The sequence below is a fragment of the Atractosteus spatula genome, chromosome 11 (genome assembly GCF_055471065.1).
Source record: "Atractosteus spatula isolate fAtrSpa1 chromosome 11, fAtrSpa1.hap1, whole genome shotgun sequence".
Classification (NCBI taxonomy): Eukaryota; Metazoa; Chordata; class Actinopteri; order Semionotiformes; family Lepisosteidae; genus Atractosteus; species Atractosteus spatula.
This window is the reverse complement of record NC_142716.1, coordinates 50,209,951-50,233,839: the sequence shown is the minus strand read 5'-3', so window position 1 is coordinate 50,233,839 and position 23,889 is coordinate 50,209,951. Positions and strand designations below refer to the sequence as shown.

Below are 23,889 nucleotides of genomic sequence, written 5' to 3'. Positions count from 1 at the left end.
GCAGTGACAGGAGGTGGCCAGAAGAGGGCGCTGACGCGGCCAGCCACGATAGTTCCGGGTGTGGTCTCTATGGGAGGGAAGCAGGAAGCGGAGGGAGGGCCAAGGAACCAGGAGACTAGACGGGGCTGAATCTCAGAAACTGCGTTTCCGAAAGCAGCCAGCAGCCAGCAGCTAGCCATGGGCAAGGGAGCGGGCACCTTCGAAAGGCTTCTCGGTAAATTGTCTTCGCTTTGTTCAGCTGTATTTCTAGTCTTTGTTTCCATGTATTTCCATTCGCAGTGCATGTTCAGCGCGAAGCGGGTCTGTCTCCATTGTTTCCAGCCGGCCTGAGCTGGAGGCCTGGCGGACTCAGGCCGGTTCCGTTCCGTTCCCCCGTGTCCCCTGTCTGCCCTGGACAGCCCGCAGACTCGTCCCGGTGGACACTGCCCGTGTGTTTTCCATTCGTTTCGCTTCTACGTATTGGAGCTGAGACTCGTCCTTGCCAGCTGGCCGGGTCTGTAAACCGGCGCTTCGGCCGGTTCCGTTCGTGAGAGACGGGGAGTCGCGCTGCCGGACTCCAGGGGTCACGGTGCGGTTTCAGTAAAATCGCCTTTCTGATGAGAACCCGGCAGCTCTTAACCGTGTCTTCTGGCGTTTAACTAAATGACAAGATCTTGCGAAGCAATTAAAAACAAATCACGGTGCAGGATTTAAGATGCATTATGTATAATGCCTATTTTAATATATTTGAAGTAGTGGTGGTGATATGTATTTTCTCAGGGTCTGTTCTACTGACTTCAAGGCGTGTGACTAGGAAATGGGGTTTTAAAGATGCGGATTGATCGTCAGAACGAACACGGATTCGCTGTTGACTGCAGACCCGCTGTGGCCCAGCTGGCTGGTAAAAGATGAAGAACTGAGCTGTCGTATACTATACTGACACCTGAAGAAGGCTCCACGGCCGAAACGTTATGTTTTCTTTCTTCTTTTTTCAGCGTGGAATAAACCAATTCCTTGTTCCTTTGCACCCTACGCATGCTGACGCAGCTACCTACCTGTCGTATACTATACAATGTCGTCTGCTTCCCGATATTCCGGCCTGAGCAGGACCTGCCTTGTGCTGTATTGGGCAGCTCGTCCTGTGTAACCGATTTCCACCTGTGCTGCCCAGGCCGTGGCAGGTGTGGCAGACGGCTACAAGGAAGCAGGGTTTCATCAGAGCACATTCGTGTTTAACAGGGGACTCTGCCCTCTCACACACGTTTGAATGTTGTGATGTTAATCTGCCGGGATGTAGAAGGTCCCTCAGGCTCGTTCTGCCTGCTGCAGGCCCGTGTCTGTGGGAGGACAGAAGGGAACCGTGTACCGCTCAGTACCGGGCTGTTGAATGGCCCAGCGGGCTCCTCTGCTCTGAACATGTTGTTTTTGTGCCGGTCTGTCCCACGGCCCCAGGCGACTGAGAGCATGTCGCTGTGGCGTTTTTCTCCTAACCTCGCTTGTTGCGGTGTCACTCTTGGCTCCTGCGCGGGGGGAACGGTGTTATTGTAATGGCAGCGAGCAGTTCGGCAGCATCTTGTGTGGAGTTTTTTTCCTCTGAGGCAGCCGCACAGTGTCGGCTAGCTGACCCCAGTTAAGAGCAGGTCACCCTCAAGCTTGTCCTGGGATGGCAGTGGCTGCTGTTGACTATTCCTCCTGTTTATTCTTCACAGATAAAGCCACCAGCCAGCTGCTGCTGGAAACAGACTGGGAGTCTATCCTGCAGATCTGTGACCTCATTCGTCAGGGTGACACCCAGTGAGTATGATGTCATCCAAGGCCCAGCAGCACAGCCTGTAACCGCAGAACTCATAAAGCAGTCCCAGAACTTGGGCCTTCATGTTCAGGGATCAATTGATCATATTTAGGTGGAGATACATTTCTAAAACAGAGGTCAGGGTATACAGTAGTTTTGGCATCTGTGAGAACCACATGACTAAGGAAAGGCTACGTTGTGGCAAGAAGACATACAGGACAGACAAATAAAGGTTCAAAAAGAAGCCATTTGGCAATCTAGCTCAGTCCCGCTACTATTGTTTAACTTCTGTACAGACAGTTCCTTTGTTCAGTTAGAACGTTACAATCTCAGGTTTAAATTCAAGATGATTGATTCAGCTGAGGTGGGGCCTTCATAATGGTTATGTTTTCAGGGGAGGTCCTTTAGAACTTTATAAAGCCAGTTTTCACAAATGAGTTATTCATTCAGAAGAAAAGTATTCTCAGTTATGGAAAATATAGACATTAAAGAGCAAGGAGGATATTGCACTGTTACGCAAGTGATCTGATGGGACTGCTTTCTTTTCAAGTGGGTTTTGTCTCCGCTGTTTAGGGCGAAGTATGCTATTGCAGCCGTCAAGAAGAAGCTGAATGATAAGAACCCACACGTAGCTCTGTACGCCCTGGAGGTGAGTCCTGTGCCACACTCACACTGCTCTGCTTGTGCCCTCTCAGCACTTTCAAAACTGGTTTTAACTTGCAAGTCTCCTGACATTAGTGATGCTTACATCTGTAATTCATACAACCTGTAAAGGAATGTACTTTCACCAGCTTGTGTATCTTCAGTAAATGTCTTTTAGAGACAGATTAAAAAAGTCTCTGACCTAGAACTGACCTGGCATTGCCTTGTTTGGGATAACTTGTTAAATATTGTGCTCATTATTTGGAATAAAGTTTCAGATTGCCCTATGTTTTCAAGCATTATTATAATAGTTTAGGATTTTAGGGAGCAAATGTGAGGCTATGGTATTGTTAAAAACCGAGGCTCAAAAGAAAAGTAGTTGTACTAATATGAGGAACTCTATACTGTTGGTTACCTGATGTCTCCATAAGTGGGGGATGAAGTTCATCTCCAATTTGTAAAGTACTTTGGTATTTCCTGAGATGAAAAATTATACTATATGTTTATGCAGGGCATTATGATTATTATTACACTTCAGATTAATTTGTCAGTGGGCCATGATCAAAGAATCGCATTCAGAATCATTTCCAGTGTATAGTTCCATCAGCACACTGGGGTCAGCAGTCTGGACTCGAGGGGCTCGGATGGACTGATCACTGGCATTTGTACCACATGGCTGCTTGACAGAGTTACACAGGGCACAAGGCAGTGACAGCGTTCAGATGTTCTGTCCTTCTGAGCAGTAAGACTGTGGTGATGAGGGTCCAGGTGTGCACCAGTGTATTCAGCAGTATTAATGGTGGTTGCCCATCCAGGTGCTGGAGTCTGTGGTAAAAAACTGTGGCCAGACGATCCACGATGAGGTGGCGAGCAAGCAGACGATGGAGGAGCTGAAGGAACTGCTCAAGGTGAAGCTTGGTGTATTTCATCTGTCATTGCTCCTCCCCAACTGCTTTTCATCCCAGTTCTCTCTGTTTCTGTGTCCTCTTTACTGCATTCAATCTCTTGTCTCTCAAAGGCTCAAGGTCCACAGAATGGGATGATTTTAAACTGGACTTTATAGGTGAAATAGACCTGTTGAATTTAGCAAACTTTGCCGAATTCAAGACAATTTGGAGAAGAGCTGCTTGCTGTCTTGAGTTCTGGCAGAGCCAGTATTATTGGTGCTGACCTTCTGCTGGACCAGCTGTTTGTTTACAAGCAGTGCAGGGAGGAAAGTGGCTTCTAGCAGAGCACAGCTGTTCTGGGGGAGGAGTCAGCAGCAGCAGTCATGTGTCTCTGAGGCCACAACACTGACTGCTGTGACTTCCTGGTGATGTCATGTGCTCACATGGCACTCATAGTATATCAGGGCCTGTAGGGAAGTTCCTGACTCAGTTTCACATATCAGAACACTCTGGACAAACAGCACTTCAGATTCTTCCAAACTTCTCTTCTTGCAAAAGGTAAATCTTTAGCCCCCTATATTTTTTTTAAATAAGTGTTGATCTTGAAGGTTCAACCTTGTTTAGTTTAAAAAAAGGCAAGAAATTTTTGACAGTCTTTCACAGTGAGGAGCAGGGTGGTTATGGTGTACTCTAGACTAGTTTAGTAAGATAAATTCTTTGTGTGGGTGTTGTAGTGAGGTTGAGTGAGATTGTTGAAGCAATTTATTCAGAGGGCACACCGTGTGTACAGAGGCACAGCAGTAACATTAATGCATAAAATGCATTGGCTGGTGTAGAATTGCCACTTTATTTTTTTATATGTGCAAGATATAGGTTATACCCATCTTTTTCTTTTCTCTTCGAAAAAACATCCATGAATTAACCCACACTTCATTTCATTATTTGCCAGAAATTCATAACCTATTTCTCTTCCAGTGTTGTGGCCGCGAAAGGTACTGTCTGACGTGTAAGACAGGCAGTGGTTCAGGTGTGAACACCTGATGGAGGCTCCACAGCCAAAAACACTGATTCTTCTGCTTTTCAGCATGAAATTAACCTTTTCTTGTTCCTATGCTGACAACACTCCCTGCTTGAAAGTGTGCTGCGTTCTTCTATTTGGGTGTACAGTCTACTTTGACTGATAAAAAGAAGGGTCTCAGGCAGATGGACTGTGTTGGAACGTCATACTTTGAAAGATAAAGATAACTCTCACCACTGTGCTGGGTCTTTTCAGTAAGAGGTTTGACCTGGTTGTTGTATTCAAGAATTAGTTAATTATTTTGGAATGAGTGGCCCAGGCAGTTTTGCACATTGTGCAGTGTGACGGTGGTTGTAGAGCCGTGTGTAGTGTGTGGTCTGGCCTGTTTGTTTTGCTGGGCTGTGTTGAGGGAAGGCTGTGTTTTCTCCCCAGAAACAGACTGAGCCCAACGTAAGGAACAAGATCCTGTATCTGATTCAGGCCTGGGCCCACGCCTTCCGCAATGAGCCCAAGTACAAGGTTGTACAGGATACCTACCAGATCATGAAGGTGGAAGGTAAGGCCTCAAGGCTGTCTCTCTCTGTAAGTTCTTCTGCTAGAGCCTAGACCTGCAGCTGTCTCTGGCCTTGAATTCCACTAATGCTCTGAATCTCTTTCTCCTCAGGCCATGTGTTTCCTGAGTTTAAGGAAAGTGATGCGATGTTTGCAGCTGAGAGGGTAAGCTGTGCCCATAAACATCTCCCTGTGCGTCAGATTCCAAACACAGCATTACACATTGTCAATATGCTGTATTTCAAATGCATGTTTAGAGAAATTATGACGCTGTTTATCTGCCTATGAAAATTAACTTCACAAGGCAGCAGGAATAAAAATGGGGGCCGTTCTATGTGTCTGTACTATGAGTCCCTCTGCTGCACTAAAATGCACATCAAGAGTTGGTGCCTGTGTGTGTCCCAGTGCTGCAAGCCATGAGCAAGGAATGCTTGTGAACTGGTGGTGTAGAAATATGGAAGTATTCTTATTATTTATTAAGACAATTATTAAATAACCTTGTAGTACTCTGTAATACATTTAATTGAAATGATTTTATGTGACTGAAACAGTGTTCTTGGGTATTGGGTTCACCAAAGAAATGTGGAGGCCATTATGTATGACACCACTATAAATACAGTAAAAATGGGCAAATCCATGCTAGTGACAGGCTTAAGGATCTGCTCACGGATTAGTGTGAAAAGACGTGTGTGACTGGGCGATGTCTCTCTGTCCAGGCTCCTGACTGGGTGGATGCGGAGGAGTGCCATCGCTGCAGGGTTCAGTTTGGGGTCGTGACCAGAAAGGTGGGCCTGCTGGGACACTGCACATGTGGCATTAACAGGAGCTGGGGGGGCTGTAGGGCATCCTGACCAGACTGGTGCAAAGATCAGTGCATGCTGGACTGGTGTCTACCAAGCTGTTCCTGGAGAGCCTCAGCTCTGCGGCATTTCTAGGAGAATAACATACTCATTAAGATTAAACCTGAGTTATGGTAGTTAAACTTCTTTAAATAATTATATAATTGTGAGCTGTTTAGAGATTATTGCAACTGATGTAAATTAAAACACAGTAGATCCGTAGTTTTTCAGAGTTTGGATTGACTGATTCCTAGTGGAAGTTCAGTTCAGTTTATTTGTTATATGCACGAGTGCAATAAAATGCTTATTTGCATGTGTGCTCCAATAAAAAGACATTAAAGCAAATGTCAAAAGCATAAACACAGAACAGCAGCAGCAGCAACAACAACAAGTTAAGTAACATACATCTTTTAAAAAAAAAAAGTCAGACAAGCAGTGTGTGAAGAAAAAAAAACATGAGTGTGAGTCAGTGGTAGGGGTAGAGTTCAGTCATCTGACAGCTTGTGGGAAGAAACTCTCTCTGAATCTGGAAGTTTGTGCCTTTCTGCTCCTATGACGCTGACCTGAGGGCAGCGGGGAGAACAGTGAGAAACCAGGATGACGGGTGTCCTGAACGATCCCAGCCTTCCTGAGACAGCGAGTTGTAAAAATGCCCACAATAGAGGGGAGCTCTATTCATTTGTGCGACTGTGCCTCATCCTCTCTGCACAGCATCACTGCCGAGCCTGTGGCCAGATCTTCTGTGGCAAGTGTTCCTCCAAGTACTCCACCATCCCCAAGTTCGGGATCGAGAAGGAAGTGCGCGTGTGCGAGCCCTGCTTCGAGCTCCTTAACAAGTGAGTCGCTCGAACCCTGGCTCCAGAGCTGGGCCTCTCCGGTTTGGTACTTGTTCATTAGTACAAACAAACATTAACACATTATGGGGGAATGAAACCTCTGGAAAATCACATTCGTAACTCTTCCTAGCTAACATTTGCTTTGTGCTGTTTTAGAGCGTCTCAGACGGAGGTCTTGTAGATGCAGAAAGGAAAATGGCGGATGTATGAAATGAATGTTTCATTCAGGTGTGCACCAAGGAAGAAAACCACCTGCTTCAGGCTTCAGGCTGAGGAGGGATGAAGTTCTGTGCTAAATATTATCATATTATCAGTGTAGAAGAGCCTGAAGTGTTAAAAACGCTTAAGACCAGGGCTTGAAGGTGTTGTACCGGTCTAGAAATGAGATGTTATTCGTAGGCTGTTAGAAAAGCTCTTCCAGCTGTCACTAGTGGTTCCCCTTTCTTAGGCAGCCCTCTCCCTACCCCTGTTGTTCCTCCTCTCGATCTCTCATTTGTGCCATTTCTCTTCCTCGCCCTTTGTGTAGAAAAGTGGAAGGCAAAGCGTCGGGTACCTCTGAGCTGCCCCCCGAGTACCTGACCAGCCCGCTGTCTCAGCAGTCTCAGGTAGTGGTCGAAGGATCAGTAAGTAATTCCCTGCCTTCCACACCTTCGTGTCCATGCACTCACCTGGCCTGGGGGTCTCCTGTGCGCGCTGCACTCGCTGGACCCGACACACTGCGCTGCTCTGCACCTCCTGCACAAGCACACAGCTCTGCCTAGCGTTATCCCCATCGTTAGGAAGAGCCCCCGGGCGGCTCTCACTCCAGACACCACTTGTACATGTTCAAAATACTCGGTTCACAGCCTTTGTGAAGGTGCATCGCCTGTCTATGCAGCAGAGTTCCCGGCTGTGACAGGTTTGTCTTTGTAGAAAGGTTGCCTTGAGCTGCTTAGTGTTATCGGAATCAGTTGCACAGCCTGCTGGTGCTAGAACTAGGGTTTCCGGTGAAGGAAGGTGGCATTCAGCCATTCAGGGCAGGAAACTAGGAATGTCCCTCTTTTGACTCATCGGAAGTTACTAGACAGGGAAAAACATCAGAATCCAGGTTCTTTCCAGGCTCATCAGTTTCCCTTTCACTTGTTAGTTTTGATATAACTTTAAGACTAACATACCCTGCATTTCTACAGATTTGTACATTGAGACTCCACATGATTCTACTACTGTAGCAGTTAATTCCCATTCCATATGTAACACTTTGTTAACGATAAAAGCATTTACTTGTCAGTGCAAAACTGATCTCCATCAGTCGGTACATGATCCCCATGCTGTCTAACCTGAAACTGCTTTTGCTTCATGTGTTTAAATGCAACAGTAAATTAGCATGCATTTTCCTCATGGGATCCCATTGCAATTAGATGTTTGTAGATAATTTGTTTTCCAGTAAATGACTAACCGTTAAATTTGACAGTAGCCTTTCTGGAGACCATTGTGCACCTTCCCCTACACTTGTCCAGATGCCCCCTGTCACTGCCCTGTCTCCCCAGCTGCCCCCAAAGCGAGATGAGGCTGCTCTTCAGGAGGAGGAAGAGCTGCAGCTGGCCATCGCCCTGTCCCAGTCGGAGGCTGAGGAGAAGGAGAGGATGGTGGGTAATCTGCAGTCTGTCACTGCACTGCCATTCTCTTCGACACGCACTCTGAGCAACCCACACATAAGAACACAAGGAAACCAAACGTTCGTTGTCAGTTAGTATCCAATAAATCCCAAAGCTCAGCCCAACTGTTTCAGGCGCTTGTCCTCGCAGTTCTAGACCCTTCAGAAATGTTTGTACAAAGTGACGAGAACAATGGGGTGCATGCTTCACCACTACACACTCCAGCGCTGCGTAGCCATTCACACAGCTCTGTCACATCTTGCAGATCTCCCTTCCCAGCTCCGTAAGTGTTGGGACACCAGCTGTGCTCTGCTCAGCCACTGTCTTGATTCAGCTCTGTGGTTCTGTTGCAGAGGCAGAAGACCACATATTCAGTGTACCCCAAAGCAGAGCCGACCCCAGTGACTTCTTCCGCGCCCCCTGTCAGCACGCTGTATTCCTCCCCAGTGGTAAGACAAACCCTCCCTTAGGGTGCACCAACAGTTTTCCTGACACACAGCCGCTGGCGTCTGATGTGAAGCAGAGGTTCTCTGATGTGACGTTTTGAGAACTGAATCTTTAGGTGTTTATCTTTTCGGTTAATCCTGTGCCCCAAGACGCTCAGGAGAACCAGTATTTCTTGCTGGCAGATGTAAAATCCAATAATTATCTGGGCTTTTCTTTAGATTGTAATCTGGAATTTGTGCAGTCATGGTCTTGGGTTTTGAGATACTGCAGAACATCTTGTTGTCCAGTATGGTGATACCTCTTTCATGTGTTGCAGAACTCCTCTGCACCCACAGCTGAGGAGATCGACCCAGAGGTAAGACCTTCTTGTTAAGTAGCTGTGCCCTATGCAGTGTGGTTGCTTGTTTGCTTGTCCAGGAGTGTTGCCCTGTCTGCTGAGCTGGTCTCAGCTGCAGAAACCTGGATTTCTTTTCTGTGGAATATGTGATGCTGCTCTCCAAGTGCTGATCTCTAGCTTCTGCTGCTCTTATTATCTGTGCTCATGCATATTGAAACCAGAGTTGTTTTAGTTTCCTCTCTACATTCAAAAAATCTTTGAAATTATTTAAAAATGTATATAAAGCTTTAAATTCTTGCCTTAAATTCTTTATTGCTCTTTATTTTACAATGAATACAATGGAATGGATTTTTCCTGAATATATCACATTGAATAGTACGCAGAAGAGAAACGAAACAGGTGGATTCAGTGCCGTGTGTCGTGTCTCCTCAGCTGGCTCGCTACCTGAACAGGAACTACTGGGAGAAGAAACAGGAAGAGGTCAGAAAGAGCCCCACCCCCTCTGCTCCCGTGCCATTGACTGAGCCCCTGCCAATCAGCCAGCCTGTTGAGGTGCACCCACCCCCTCAGCCAATCGGTGTTGTAGAGGTAATTCCATCCTGATTGGTTGTCATCCAGTCACTTCAGAACAGAGCGAACTGGTGATGGGAGAGCAGTGTTTGAGTCTTAGGACTGGGGTCCCCAGACCTGGTTTTCTAGGTCTCCTTTTAAATAAACAGTTGAGCCATTTAAAAACCGTTTCTCGGGTCTTCTTGAGATCTGGAGAATAGGCTGATTGTGGTAAGACTACATTGGTGTTTGGAGTCGAATGTTGGTGTGAATTAGCATTTGTGTCAAGATTGTGGGTGTAAATCGGTGTGAGACTGTAGAGAGTGTCTGTGTGCCCCTCGGTGACCCAGTACGCTCTCTCCTTCAGCAGCAGTACCAGAACGGGGAGTCCGAGGAGAACCACGAGCAGTTCCTCAAGGCCCTGCAGAATGCCGTCACCACCTTCCTGAACCGCATGAAGAGCAACCACATGCGCGGCCGCAGCATCACCAACGACAGCTCTGTGCTATCGCTCTTCCAGTCCATCAACAACATGCACCCCCAGCTGCTGGAGCTGCTCAACCAGCTGGACGAGAAGCGCTGTGGGTACCCCAAACGCCTGGGCTCCACAACCTCACGCTGAGCCCCTGAACTTGTCTTGTGTCCGTTGTTAAATTAGATTTTTCCTGGGCCTCTGCATGATGACTACACTGGTGTCGTCTTCCTGTACTGACTGGTGTGTGTCGTGTGTCCAGCTTGTGTGATGTGGCTGCGACCTTCGTCTGTGCCAGCGGCAGCCCTGTGACCCCTCTAGCGAGTCCCTGTCTGTGCAGTACTCAGCTCTGCAGCTCCCCTCTGTCCCTGTGTTCCGACAGTGTACTACGAGGGGCTGCAGGACAAGCTGGCCCAGGTCCGAGATGCCCGGGCAGCCCTGAACGCGCTGCGCGACGAGCACCGCGAGAAGTTGCGCCGCGCTGCCGAGGAGGCTGAGCGCCAGCGGCAGATCCAGCTGGCACAGAAGCTGGAGATCATGAGGCAGAAAAAGCAGGTAATAACCCCAGCGGCCAGCAGCACGTCATGGTGCGGGGACATGGGCTTCTCCTGGCCCTTATTCCAGCTCGTATCAGATGCGGAACTCCGTGTCTGTATTCCAACCTTTTTAAGGGGCTGACTGGTGTGTTGCAGGAGTACCTGGAGATGCAGAGGCAGTTGGCCATCCAGCGCCTGCAGGAGCAGGAGAAGGAGAGACAGATGCGCCTGGAGCATCAGAAACAAACCATCCAGATGCGTGCGCAGATGCCAGCCTTCTCCCTGCCCTACGCACAGGTGAGCTCCAGTAGGGCACCTGGCGGTTCTTCTGGCCCGCCTGCTCGGCACTTTGCTCTGTTTGCTCTGCCCCATGTTTAATTCTCTGTATCTCGTTCATCCTTTTTGTGGGTGAGTTTGAATTCCTTTCGAATTGGTTTAGCCTAGTGTATTATTAAATGCACACAAATGCTTATTAAAACTAACCAGATGCATTGTGGAACATTGTAACATTTTATTTTGAAAACTGAATTAACAAATACCACACCTGCAGACAAAGATAAAGACAAGGAAGAAGCTTAAATAAGTTATGGAGATGAGAAAATATTTAGACAACGTCATTTGTCTTGGTGTTGAGAGATCGTTGTTATTACTTGAGGTGTTAGTGATCTCCCCATCTGTCTGTTCCATGTCATCACTGTTCTCTCTCTCTCCAAAGCTGCAGTCTCTGCCCCCAGTGGCAGGCGGGGTGGTGTATCAGCCATCCGGGCCCCCCAGTTACCCTGGCACCTTCAGCCCCTCGGGCTCAGTGGAGGGCTCCCCCATGCACACTGTCTACATGAACCAGCCTGGCCAGAGTGGCACAGCACCATATCCTGGCATGCCAGTTTCTGCCACAGGTGAGGGGCTCTGAACGATGTTTATGTCCGGGAGGGGGCAGCTGGTGGCTTCCTCACCATAGACATGCTCCGCTGTTTCAGAGCGTGAAATTAAGTGGCAGTTCGACTCGGCTGCTCTCTGGGTCCAGTAGGAGAACAGACGGGTTTATGGTTGTATAACGGGGGTGCTCTCACACGGGCCTCAGCGCTATATTGGGGGCATCTGCAGAAACTCGCTCACTGTCTAAAGGTGCGCCAACAAATCATGGAGCTATCCAGTTTTATCCAGGCCTTTTATATCCCCTTAGCCGAGTACAGTACCTTTCCAAGTAATAGCCAGCGTTTTAAAAGGACTACACTTTTTCCATGGCCATGTCACTCCTGGGTGTGGACAACGGTGTTGTTTTTCCTCTGGCAATTGAAGAAAAATTCACATCAGAGTCATGTCCTCTAAGACAGATGTCGGTATCAAGTATGGGCATGCTAGCAACCCCTAGAGGTACTGTAAGTAAATACTCATCTGTGCTGTCCTGGCTCTAGACCCCAGCATGGTGAATGCCTACCTGTACCAAGCCCAAGCAGCGGGCACCTCTGGGCAGACTGCAGCCCCTGGCCAAGCGGTGCCCACCACTAGCCCTGCCTACTCCACCTACCAGCCCACCCCCACACAGGGCTACCAGGTGAGTGACCAGAGAGTTTGAAGGTGCAGATTGCTGTGTGTGTGACGGAGTGAGAATGTCACGAATGTCATGATTAAGATAAGATCACTTTATTAGCCCTATAAAGGCATTAGGAATTTGCCTTTTCGCAGACCCCAACTTGCTCTCCATGAGACACAGACAGGGAGAGAGAAGCCTGGGGTCAGAGTGAGGGTCAGCTGTTGTACAGCGCCCGTGGAGCAGTTGGGGTGAAGGGCCTTGCTCAGGGGTCCAACAGAGTAGGATTCCTCTGCCGGCCGCGGGATTTGAACCGGCAACCTTCCAGCCACAAGTGCAGATCATGAACCACAGAGCCACTGCTCCGCCCCGATTAATGCTTTAAGAGGAAAAGAAAATCTGATATACTCTATATTTATAGATGGTAGTTTTGAGTTGTCTTTGAATGTGCCTTTCTACAGAGACACTTCATTGATGTATAAATTTGCACAACGTCTGTGGGTATGTAAGGAAGTTAAATCGGAATGTTGCATAACAAGCCAAGGGCCAAGGTCTTGAACCAGGAACCTCCTGTCAGTGAGCTTAAATAGCTAGCCTCCATCTGGTTTTTTAGAGGGGTTTGGACACTTAAGGGGGAGTTTGTTGATTGTTGTATGTGTGTCAATGCCAAGCGTAATGTCTGTGTTTTTCTACTTTTGTGCAGAATGTGGTTTCCCAGTCTCAGAGCATTCCTCCAATATCCCAGGGTCCTCAAAGCACTGGCATTGGGTACATGGGCTCTCAGCCTGTACCCATGGGCTACCAACCCTACAACATGCAGGTGAGGACACTGCCCTGTGCTGGATATATTCCTTCTCTCCCTGATTCTATGGGTCTGTTGCACTGAGATCGGTTGGACGTCTCCACATGCAGTCTACAGTCGAACCCAGCTGAACTAACGTGGTGAAACCGAAGTCTGTTAAAGACCCCTGCCCCACTCTGAGTATACTTGGTAATGCCTCCCTTTGCTCCTCTCTCCAAGAACATGATGTCAGCTCTTCCTGGCCAGGACCCCAACCTTTCTGCCCTGCCTCCACAGCAGCCCTACATGCCTGGGCAGCAGCCCATGTACCAGCAGGTAAACACACCTCTTCTCTTCCACTTCTTCTCCATGTTAAGAACACTGAGAGGTTTTATTTCTTGGAAAGAGAATGCAGGACACACTGCATGTGTGAGTGCCTTACGGATATTGCCCAGTGATCCTGACCTGCTGTTGTGTGTTTCTGTGCAGATGGCTCCCCCTGGTGGCCCGCAGCAGCAGCCCCAGCAGCCACCACCCCAGCTGGCACAGGGCAGCGCAGAGGCACAGCTCATCTCCTTCGACTGACCGGCCCGCAGTGCTGTGGGGGTCGGCGGCCAAACAACACTATGCTAACTGTCTACGGTCTCTGCCAGTCTGAGTGTATCAGCTTCTTGTCTTGCGCCAGTGCTCCCAGAAGCATTTGTTTTACTTTAGGAAAGCATGCCAGTCCGGAAGCAGGAGGAGGGGAGGAAGTGTAGCACACGTGAGCCGACTCCTCATTCCCCTTGATCGCACTTCGTGCCCACCAGAAAGGGGAAGAGAGCTTGGGCTAGACTGATATACAAACACGATTGCATGCCTCTTTAATTTGAGTTTGTCTTAATTATTAGTAGCAAGTAGCCCACAGTGATCTCCTGAAAAACACTGCCTTCATATTAACTGGCTTCTCTCCCCGCCTACAACATCTCCAGGAACTGAACCAGTTTGGGGTGATTAATTTCCGTCTAGTTTTCTAGTTGAGTGCAGGTAGGGAGCTTAAAGATGTCTTCGTCCACTTGTAGAGCCCATGGTGCAAATCTTTTTTTCCCCACACTGTTAGTAAATATTAGCAAATTTTCCAACACTTCTATTAAAGTATAAAAAGACATTTTAATTTCTTTGCCTACATTTATTTTTGCCAGATTTGCACCTTTTAACTTGTACACTTTTTTGAGTAAATTAGGGAGTGGGTGCCCACGCTCCCCTGTCTTATTAGTATAATATTTTCAGCCTTCTGAAAAGATTAAAAGAAAACCTGTGTTGCTGGAGACGTACATCCCTGCTGGATTTACATGGATCTTCAGATCATCTGTATTTAAGTGCAGGTTTTGACATAACAGGTTTTGGTCATAACACCAGTTAATTTACCCCAGGCTTCTATAAAACAAGAGCACTGCAGTCTCCACTGGTCACTCATTCCCAGCCCCGAAATAAAGCATTAAAATGAGGCTCTGGACAGCTGCACAAGGCTCCTTCATTGACCCACCATGGGTCACTCTGCCTGTCGAACCCCCCTAATCTCTGTTGGACAGTAGCTGACGTGCTTTCGAGGTTTGTGTATTTTCTGTCATTAATACTTAGTTTCCTTATGAAATAAATTACAAAATTATTTAACTAGCAATTGTTACAATGCATAAAAATACAATAAGCAACAGTTAATAAAAGCAAGACAGTAACCTTACTCGATCTAATATTGTTCTGTGGAGAATTGCATGTCTTGTACTGGCTTTGCAAACTGCAGGAGAGGGAGTGCAGCTGTTCCTGAGATTTTTCTAATGCAAGTAGAGATCGGTTTTGTATAAAAAGTTAACACCGAGAGAGAGGAGGAGGAGGAGGAGGAAGGGAGAGTTGGGTGCTAAAGAAATTGCATCAGGAAAGTTTGTAACGCTAGGGTCCGAGGTGTGTGGCCTCCTCAAGCCTGGTGAGTCACTCAGTCTGCCTCTGCTGCAGTGACTGCGGCTCAAGCAGAGTCACCACTGATGCAGCTTCGTTCCAGCCTGTCCTTGACGTTGGTGAGCTGCAGCAGCAGGGTGGATGTGGAGACTGAGGGTCATCGCGACCAAGCGATCAGAGCAGAGACTCCAAGCAGGGGCCATGAGGCTGGTGCACAGCTGACCCTTATGCCTCACATGTGGCCTCTGTGCAGTTGGACATTTTCAGAAACACGATGGAATGAGCTTTTCCTCATCTGTAACAAAGGATCTGTACTCAGCATGTGTGTAATAGGCGGAGTGTCCGGTGATCTTCTGTAACCCTTCTATGGCATTTGTGATTCTTTTCCATCTCGCTGATTTTTCTGACCTTACAAAGTAATTTTAAGATTATATTTAATAAACTGTCCTGTTCTGTTTTTTTTTGCTTGTTTTATCTTTGTTGTTGAAGCGGTTTGAGATTTGTGCTGTCAGATTCTGACAGCTGGAAATACACACTGGAGGCTGACCTGGAAATGTATATTTTATTAATGTGAGGTTTAATTTTCAGGGTACAACATAATATTCTCTACACCTTATTTTCATAAGACGAAAAAAAGGGATGCACTCAAAATCTGTAATTAGGAGTCCTCTTTAATGAGAATTTCCGTAAAAAAGAGGCAACGTATCCGTTTCCAAGAGCTATAGCTGATCCAGTACCCCACCAGGGTGACTCTGGGTGTCAGTTTTCAAATCAAATTTTTCTGAAGACCAGACATTTGTTGCTCTCTGGCATCTCCATCTGGAATGAAAAAAGCTCCATCAGAATTCACATTTTGTTGACTTTATTTTTAAAGGGGAACTGCAAAAACTATTCTTATATTTTGGGGTTAGAAAGAATTGGCATTGAAGAGTGCATTTCAAACCACAATAAATGTAAAATGTACAGTACACAGTAACGTGTAAACTTTCAATTTATATCACAAAATAGATTAAATTTTCAGGTATGCACAGCACTATATTCTGTGATTCAGAATGAGGCAACAAAACTTCCAGGGACATGACCCTATTACATATGTAAACAAGCAGGCTTGTGAATACATCTCTCTTAATCCAATAGAAATATTTCTCCCAACTTCAGGATGGTTTTGCCGACAAACACTACTTGTTTGCAGATCACGTTGGAACATTTATGCAGTGAAATGTCTTCTGTAGAACATGATATACAAAAATATACAAATTTTTACTTGTTAACTCTGCATGCAGATCACGTTGGAACATTTCTGCTGCACAACCTGTACTTATTCACATGTAAATCACATTACCTTAGTCATTACAGTGACTGGTGAGCAGGACAAGCTCCTACACGTCACAATTTGCACACCCAAAAACCACAGAAACAGCCAATAATTCTTCCTGTAGCCTTCAGCTGCCATATGGCCCCAGCCCCTCCCTGCCTGCCCTCCAAGAGAGGAGACTGAAGCTTCACAAAAGAGATCACCATAATCCCAGCAGCCCTGCCCTCCCTGCCTGTTCTCTTGCTCCTCCAGCTTGTCCGTTCCTCGTTACAAACTAAACACTATGTAATCTGAAACCTAGGAGGCTATAGCTCATTTAGTGAGAAAAAAATAATGATGGCAATGGGACCTCATCCAATCCTGTCCTACACGTGCACAGCACATTCAGCTCTTTAAAGCCAGGCATCATTAATTAGGTCTTTAAGGTCTTAATTAGGTCTTTAAGCGGACCTCCACAGAGAGCCACCAAGAAGTCCCTTGTCCTTAAAGGATGAATTTCTGATCCCCATCTTACCAAGGGAATGGCTGGCTGGTCTTGATTGTTTTTTATAGAGCCCTATTAGTGACAGGGAGAAGTTCAACTCAAGATTTTGGTCCAGTTTCTGCATCTGTGTCTGTGGGTGCTGCTTTGTCTTTCCTCTAGGAATGGAGGTATGGGCAGGGAGGTCTGAGGGGTTGTATAGCCTTTTCTCTGGGAGAGAACACTGAACACCACCAGCCAAGACCCCTGGGTGACAGTCGGGGATGAATGAAAGTGCCCGTATTTTACTCACCATCCTCTCCAGGCGCAGTCCATTCTCGAAGGCCAGCTGGCGCAGGACGTCGATATCGGGCAGCCCCCAGTCGGGATTCCTGCAGAGAATCATGGGTGAGGAGCGGCTTCTGATCACAGGGGCTTTGCACATCCACACAGGGCTGGGGTCCTCAGTGCACAGGTAGACCCTGCAGCCCATTACTATCCAAGGGAAGGACACAGCAGCCTTCAGCCTTGGGCCCTGAGAAGCCTCCTGAAGCACCAGGGGGATTCCCTCACACATATCGGAGGAGCACAGGCAAAACATGCTTTTGCTTTACAATCAGCCAATTTGTATTTGTGATTAGGAAATTAATATAAATGATTTAATATTAATAAGAGGTTTTTCTTGGCTGACCCAGTCTTGCCTGTTGGTAATCGTACCTTTGGCTCCCTTCTGGTGTGCTGTGGCTCTGAGAGATGTTTTCTTTCAGCTTCAGTTTTTTCTTAAACACAAAGATTTTGGTTTTCATTTTCACTTTCCAGCTTCAGACTGCAAACACTGAAGTCAAAATGGGACAGGATGATCGGATTTTCACAGGACCTGACCTACAGGAGACAACTGTCCTAACACTTTCGCTCCTCCAAACAATTGGAAATTGTTTGTTTAATTGACCCAAGAGGGTAGAAATGAATTGACTTTATTATTTGAAAATAAAATACTGAGGAGTTATACTAATCAGTCATGTGTTTTTCATGGGAAGTTCACTGTCCCAGTACTTTTGTAGGACATTGTATATCTATGTATCCTAAACTGTGGGTCACATCCCCAGAAATACCTGACAACAGATGCAATTGCATGGAAAAGAAGTTGCAAAACCATCTAAATAATGAAGCGTGAAACTTCCACTGTTCTTCGTATAGATCACAAGAGCCTCTGTGTTAGAAATGGTACAGCACAGTCACACGGTATCTGCTGCATCTCCTCTAAAGCCCCTGGACTCACAGATGGGGCGAGTGGGCGTGAGTGTGATGTCATACCGCTCTTGCAGGCTGCGGTCCAGCTGGACGTTGCTGTCGGGGATGATGATGCCGTTGATGGCGTAGGGCTGCGAGGGGAACAGTGCAGTGGGTTAATGATGTCATTGCAGCAGACCTGCGCAGTCACAGAGCTGCACATGCAACAGCAATGCTCCTGCGTGCATCACCTTCACACCCTGTGCTGAGACTCATCTAGGTGTCTTCAGGGCTCATTTTAAATTATATGGCTAAGCAGATTAGGGATAAGCTGGTGTACTGAATTCGAAATAAATAAAAGTTGTTTTACAGAAGAAACTACAGAAGAAAAGAAGAAGGCTACAGAAGAAACAGGCTAATTAAACCCATAAATTAAAAACTTGTTGGAGTCTTAAACCTCATGAAATGTTATCTCTAAAATAATCTAATTAACTAAAAGAAGACAGACATCCTTCGTGAAGACCCAGTTGTACAAAATGTCTAATAATGGACAAGTAAAGGTTTATTTGGCTGTGGAGTCTACTTCAGGTGTCAGGCCGAATTGTTGTGTTTCTTTTCTTTTCAGTATAAAATAATTCTTTACTTGTTCCTTTGCAGCCTACGCATGCTGACGCAACTCCTTACATGAAAATGTCTAACAGTTAGCAATCAGCTCCCACCCCTGGCGCACACGTACCCCGTAGGTCATCAGCAGTCCCCTGGCTTTCAGCAAGTGTCCCGACCCTTTAAACACTCCCTGTGCACAGAGACACAGAGACACACAGTCAGAACCAGAGACGCCTCCCCTCTGCTGCAGCTCTGGGGTGGAGTTCACCTACAGGTCTGCAGGCTCCTGCTCAGCTCTGCATTACCTCTCAGTGTTGCTGAGCTGTTACTCTAGCTTTCATATGAACAGTCTATTCACAGCGGGTTTAAAACTGAACAACCGCACTCTACAGCCAGTCTTAGACTCGCTAGACAGGTAGCTCAGTGCAGCTCTGACCACAGCTCTGTGTGGAGGGGGGGTGCTGTACCTCAGTAGTGCTGAAGGCACAGAAGTGCAGCATGTTGATGCTCAGGATGATATCACAGCCCCCCCTGGGCAGCCCAGCCCACCTCTCCCAGGGCTCCCCAGCATCCAGGTGCACAGGCTGCAGCACGTTCTTCACCTGGGTGGCTGAGATGTAGGCTCTGATGCTGCAGGAATAATACCACACTGACACTGCAGGAGTCCATACACACTGCAAGGCCTAATGCATGTTCTATTCTGCTCTGCTATCTCGTGCGGAAATGCTCTAGAAATACTGCATAAACAGTTCAAAACAAAGAGCACGCACAGCTAGCGATACTACTATCAGTGCTGCTGTTATCTTATTCCCAAAGCTAAGATCGACACCGATCGGAAGTGAGGACTGGTGCCGTGGAAACAGCGTGTTACCTCTGCCGGGACTCCGCACTGATGTCCGATGGCTGCCAGGTGATGAGGGGCAGGTCCTGGGCGAAGTGCACGACGTGCTGGCCGGTGCCCGAGCCCAGCTCCAGGGCGAGCAGCGGGTGGTGGCAGCGCTCCCCCAGCAGCGCGCGCAGGGCGGCCAGCAGCCTGTCCTTGTTCCGCTCGGCCGCGGGAGACAGCAGCATGGTCCGCGGCAGCAGGGAGGCAGCGAGCTTCTCCAGCGAGACGTGTGTGGCTTCTGGGGAAGTACTGCACTAAGAGGATTCCTGCTGCCCTGCCCCCCGCCCTGCCACGGGCCTGGCACACAGCTGGCATGAGCTCAGGGCTCAACGTGACGTGGCTGCACGTGCGAGGAACCCTGGGCTCAGCATCAACGCGTCGGGTGTCTCACTGCGGTATTAGTGACCACCAGCAAAGCATTAATACTGGACTGAGCAGGGTGATACTGCAGAACTTGACTTCAGAAGGCAGGGGGCTCAGCTCCAGTCTCGCAGGGCCTTAGTGTCTGCAGTGGCTTCGTTCCACCTGAGCTCTTAGCTACTCAACTGATCCGCTCATCAGCTTAACTGGGCGGATGAGGCACCTCCCAGTTCTTTAGGAGCTGGAAATCTACGGAGAACTATGAGACCTGCAGGGGTTGTGCACCCCTGACTCACAACTGTTGCACCGTGTTGCATTATTTTAGCACCAATGCAGAGGGCACAGCACTTGGTGAAGATCAACGAAGGGGCTGGTGACTTTGAGCCCTTATACTGTCGTACACATTTTCACATTACTGAAGAATACAGCAGCCTTGTCTGGAGCTCGTGAACTGCGTTAATCGAGTAATCGAGTGTGTGTAAAGGTAACACAGGGTTTAACTTGCACGTAGCAATATTTCAACCCGCTTCCATCCACCCCGCCGGCCCTGTCTGTGTGCGCGGTGGTGCCTGTTAATAAAGTTTGAGGAAGAGGGGCAGTGCATTGTGGGTAGGTCAGGGAGAGTGGAGGACGCCATGTGCTTTTGAGACGGGGCTGGAAGTAGCGGTAGAGCGGGACGCGGCTGCAATCTGGACAGAAGGATCTGAGACGCACATCTCTTCACCCGAGTGAGAGCCGCGATGTACCGAAGCAGGCACTGCCTCAGAACTGCGCTGCGGCTGGCCTCGCAGACGTACAGGTGGGCGCTGACCGGCACCGGTCCGGGTTTCGGTCGGGTACGGCATCTTTTTGTAACCGGAGTGCTGCAGCCCGTGGAGTGCCTTCAAGGACAGATTGCACATCGGGGAATAAGATGCAGACGCGTATGTGCAGGGTTCCGCTCGGGCCGTGCCGTATCCCTCAGTGGGGTTTGTCCCTAGAAAAGCGGTCATCAAAGCTGGAAGGTGGGGGGTATTTTAGTTTCGCTGTGGGAATATCTGGTTGTAAGAAGTCTGCTTTCCGAAACCGGGTGTTTTGGTGTCCGACGAGACGTTATGGTCAGAAGTGATGGAGGCAGAATTTGGATTCAGGGCCGAAATCCGTATCGAGCGGAGCCAAGGTCAGTCCTGTCCCCCGGCTGTGAATCCGACAGGCTCCTGGGACTGGAGGCTGTAAACGGTGCTGCAGTATTAAGGAAGGAGAAGGTCGACACGTTTTGCACTAGTGTCATGGAGTCGGCATACTAAGATGCACCTTTAGACACTCGAGAATTATTATTCGTATGAGTTTAACATGCAGAGGTTACATAGTTATATTGTCACATTGTCAAATTCAGGTGCCTCAGGTTCCAACTTGCGAATGCGGCGATGGCAGGGAGCAGACGGCGGGCCAACACTCGCGAATACCGCAGGGGAAAACGAGCATTGAGCTGTGGAGGTTTCGTGACACCGGTCACAGGTCCTCCGTGCTGTGAGGGGTCTCTTCCTGCAGGGGTTAGACCCCTTGCCGTAATAAACTCTAATGTGGGAGCTCAATAAAACTACTTCATATAAAAAAAACGCGCTCAGCATTCAGAAATCCCCCTTAATATGTTTGTCGCAGACGGGTATCTCGGGTATCAGCGGGCATGTGATTGTAGTTGTTTACGAGGTGTCCTGTGGTCAGTTCCTGTCTGAGGGTCTGGTGTAACTGCTCTGTGCTACAACACCGGCTCTCCGGTTGTGTTCCTTGGTCCTCAGTCCTGCGGGATTTTATACGGCTCTCTGGAATCAGCTGCTTCAGGATCTGTGGATTAGATTTGAACTCAGCTGGTCCACCCTGAACTGGACCAATGTAATGTCTCTCCTCACTTCTGCAGATGCTGCTGATGTGTAGATTTTGCATTGTGGCCCTTGAGGATGTATGTGAGCCCCCTGCCTGAGCAGGTGTTGGACTGGGCGGGCCGACTGGCCTCCTCGCGTCTGGAGCTGCTCTTAATAATTTAATAATAATTCCTTACGTTTATATAGCGCTTTTCTGGACCCTCCACTCAAAGCTCCTTACAGGTAATGGGGATCCCCTCCAACAGCACCAGTGTGCAGCCCCACCTGGATGATGTGCCAGTCTGCTCCTCACACAGCTCTCAGTGGGGAGGAGAGCAGAGTGATGGAGCCAGTTCAGAGACGGGGATTATTAGGTGGCCTTGACTGGTACAGGCCAGGGGGGATGTGTCCATGGCCCTGTGCGCTGAGTCCTCTGCTGTTACCATGTGCCAGTCAACAGGCGCTGCCGACCTTCTGCGCTCTGCGGAGACTGAAGACCAGCTCCCCCAGCGGCTCCGACGCCCTGGCGGCCCCTCTGCTCGACGACGCCCCGAAGCAGTACTCCCCCAAAATCCAGCAGCTGGTCAACGACATCGCTGGGCTGACGCTACTGGAGGTGTCCGACCTCAACGAGCTGCTCAAGGTGGGTGGGGAGAGGGGGTTCTGCACGGGGCAGGGCAGCCGGCCGGCGGGACGCGGCGGTGGCCACACTCAGCCCTGCTCTCTCCCGGTGAGGTGATGCCAGCCTCATTCTCTCAGCTTTCCAGGTGATCTTGTACAGTTTTATAACAGCCTCTCCGCAGTGATCGCAACACAGCTTTCACAGAGGGCTGAGACATTCTGACTCTGTTTCTGCTTGCTTTCTTAGTGTTCTGGGAAGAGCAGCTCTGCTCCCACAGCTCACCACATCATGTGTGGAAAACATTTCTTAAACATTTCCAAGCCTTTAGTTTTTTTGTAGTTGGGAGAATGATCGTCTGGTTGTAGCCACTGTGTTGACTGACTGGTGTTTCTCCTCCTGTAGAAAACCCTGAATATCCAGGATGTGGGCATGATGCCAGTGGGTGCCATGGCAGCAGCAGCTCCTGTGCCTCAGGTAACCCCCCCACACACACACAAACACAAGTTTTGGAGACCTGGTCCATCCTCTCTTTACCTCCATTTCTGAGCTACTAATGGCTTAATTGGTGTAAATTAGTACAGATTCCAGGTCTAAAGCCACTGAGGAATCGAACTGGCTGTTCTGGTCTAAGAGTGAGTTTCACTGTCCTTGCATGTTTTTGTTCTCCCTGCTGAGTTCTGGTAATTGAAATGTTGGTCTTTGTGCCCTTTTATACCGAAGGGCCTTGCTTCAGGGTACTACAGCAGAGCCCCATCTGGGATCTGAACCCACAGCCTTCCAGTTACTAGTGCTGAGCTCTGCAGCACTGCTCCATGCTGCTGGACTGAGTCCTCATTGCATTAGTGCAGCTCAGGCTCCAGCCAGTGGGTCTCCAGCTCTGAACGATGTCTGTGTGACCTGTGTCTGCTCCAGGCAGTGGAAGAGGAGGCTGCCCCAGTGAAGAAGGAGAAAACCCACTTCACGGTGAAGCTAACAGAGCTGAAGACTGCAGAGAAGGTGAAGCTCATTAAGGAGGTGAAGAACTGCATCCAGGGACTTAACCTGGTCCAGGTACGACCCCGGAGTCCAAGGGGGGGGGCGTGTCACTCCCCTCTGCCTCTTCCTCCCTGTCCTGAGGTCGCTTGTGCTTCCTCTCCCTCATGCCTCCCTCTCGGTGCCCACAGGCGAAGAAGCTGGTGGAGTCTCTGCCTCAGGAGATCAAGGCCAACGTGTCCAAGGACGAGGCCGAGAAGATGAAGGCGGCGCTGGAGGCGGCGGGAGGCACCGTCGTCTTGGAGTAGAGCTGCACACTTGTCGTTGTTTGTTCTTGGTCCTTTTTTTTTATTTTACAAGAGTCTTGCCTTGAACTCCACTTGTCTCTGCCCGGGCTGTGGGCGGCGCACGGGCCCGCCTGTGTCTCGGGACTGAAACCGCTTACGCTGCCCGTCGGACCATCTGCCGGACTCCCCGGCAGCAGAGCTCCGCTGCTGCTCCGCTGCCCCGGAGGGAGAGCAGAGCAGCTGCCAGCGGGACGTCGGGTCCGAGTCGTTACAGGATACGTCTTTCATCTGTGCTGGAATTGCCTGGTCGGGTTTTCATCATGATATTAAAACAATAAAAATTGAAGCTTTTTATTATTTGTGGTAGAAACTGCATCTGAGATGCAATAAACAATTTTGATATCTCCTGAATATCCATAGTTTTTCCCTGTGGGCAAACTGTACCATTACGCCTTAATTAAAGCACATGGACAGCTTGTCAACAAGGAAACTGGGTCCCAGAGTGTCCTCTGCAGGGCCCCCTGTGTCCTGTGTCACTCTCTGCGT

General features: G+C 48.6%; 3 protein-coding genes across 12 annotated transcripts; 2 read left to right on the top strand and 1 right to left on the bottom strand.

Annotated features, from left to right (window-relative positions):
* The first annotated feature begins 83 nt into the window (after positions 1 to 83).
* On the top strand, positions 84 to 15,219 carry hgs (hepatocyte growth factor-regulated tyrosine kinase substrate). Of its 9 annotated transcripts, none has more exons than XM_088926686.1 (21): positions 84 to 214; positions 1,689 to 1,773; positions 2,345 to 2,420; positions 3,229 to 3,321; positions 4,757 to 4,874; positions 4,983 to 5,035; positions 5,587 to 5,655; positions 6,421 to 6,545; positions 7,072 to 7,168; positions 8,072 to 8,170; positions 8,533 to 8,628; positions 8,943 to 8,981; positions 9,396 to 9,551; positions 9,883 to 10,093; positions 10,367 to 10,539; positions 10,677 to 10,817; positions 11,236 to 11,416; positions 11,936 to 12,075; positions 12,755 to 12,871; positions 13,073 to 13,168; positions 13,322 to 15,219. In XM_088926686.1, the coding sequence occupies exons 1-21, from the start codon at positions 178 to 180 to the stop codon at positions 13,415 to 13,417; spliced, it is 2,298 nt and encodes a 765-aa protein (XP_088782812.1). In that variant the 5' UTR covers positions 84 to 177; the 3' UTR covers positions 13,418 to 15,219. The 9 variants fall into 9 exon arrangements, with proteins under 9 accessions (XP_088782812.1, XP_088782814.1, XP_088782810.1 ...); XM_088926688.1 differs by having other exon boundaries at positions 9,880 to 10,093; positions 11,242 to 11,416; XM_088926684.1 differs by having other exon boundaries at positions 9,880 to 10,093.
* A 277-nt stretch (positions 15,220 to 15,496) lies between these two features.
* LOC148824319 (methyltransferase-like 26 B) lies at positions 15,497 to 19,446 on the bottom strand. Its single transcript, XM_088928071.1, has 6 exons — positions 19,247 to 19,446; positions 18,843 to 19,005; positions 18,506 to 18,565; positions 17,854 to 17,921; positions 16,853 to 16,931; positions 15,497 to 15,583 (listed from the first exon to the last, which is right to left on the bottom strand). Exons 1-6 carry the CDS (start codon positions 19,444 to 19,446, stop codon positions 15,536 to 15,538), a joined length of 618 nt encoding a protein of 205 aa, XP_088784197.1. The 3' UTR covers positions 15,497 to 15,535.
* Positions 19,447 to 20,219: 773 nt separating this feature from the next.
* mrpl12 (mitochondrial ribosomal protein L12) lies at positions 20,220 to 23,694 on the top strand. 2 transcript variants are annotated; one of them, XM_088926674.1, is made up of 5 exons: positions 20,220 to 20,420; positions 21,916 to 22,105; positions 22,487 to 22,558; positions 22,997 to 23,134; positions 23,248 to 23,694. In XM_088926674.1, the coding sequence occupies exons 1-5, from the start codon at positions 20,362 to 20,364 to the stop codon at positions 23,362 to 23,364; spliced, it is 576 nt and encodes a 191-aa protein (XP_088782800.1). In that variant the 5' UTR covers positions 20,220 to 20,361; the 3' UTR covers positions 23,365 to 23,694. The 2 variants fall into 2 exon arrangements, with proteins under 2 accessions (XP_088782800.1, XP_088782799.1); XM_088926673.1 differs by lacking the exon at positions 20,220 to 20,420 and adding an exon at positions 20,591 to 20,780.
* Positions 23,695 to 23,889: the final 195 nt, after the last annotated feature.

Bases quoted from the DNA above. Each gene is read 5' to 3' on its own strand.
- hgs (XM_088926682.1), top strand. From the start codon at position 178: ATGGGCAAGGGAGCGGGCACCTTCGAAAGGCTTCTCG. The intron at 8,171-8,532 runs GTGGGTAATCTG...GTTCTGTTGCAG, and splicing joins CTGAGGAGAAGGAGAGGATG to AGGCAGAAGACCACATATTC. The intron at 8,629-8,942 runs GTAAGACAAACC...CATGTGTTGCAG, and splicing joins CGCTGTATTCCTCCCCAGTG to AACTCCTCTGCACCCACAGC.
- LOC148824319 (XM_088928071.1), bottom strand. From the start codon at position 19,446: ATGCTGCTGTCTCCCGCGGCCGAGCGGAACAAGGACAGGCTGCTGGCC. The intron at 17,922-18,505 runs GTACGTGTGCGC...TTCCCCTCGCAG, and splicing joins GACTGCTGATGACCTACGGG to CCCTACGCCATCAACGGCAT. The intron at 15,584-16,852 runs GTGAGTAAAATA...TTTTCATTCCAG, and splicing joins GACTGCGCCTGGAGAGGATG to ATGGAGATGCCAGAGAGCAA.
- mrpl12 (XM_088926673.1), top strand. From the start codon at position 20,716: ATGGTCAGAAGTGATGGAGGCAGAATTTGGATTCAGGGCCGAAATCCG. The intron at 20,781-21,915 runs GTCAGTCCTGTC...ACCATGTGCCAG, and splicing joins CCGTATCGAGCGGAGCCAAG to TCAACAGGCGCTGCCGACCT. The intron at 23,135-23,247 runs GTACGACCCCGG...CGGTGCCCACAG, and splicing joins AGGGACTTAACCTGGTCCAG to GCGAAGAAGCTGGTGGAGTC.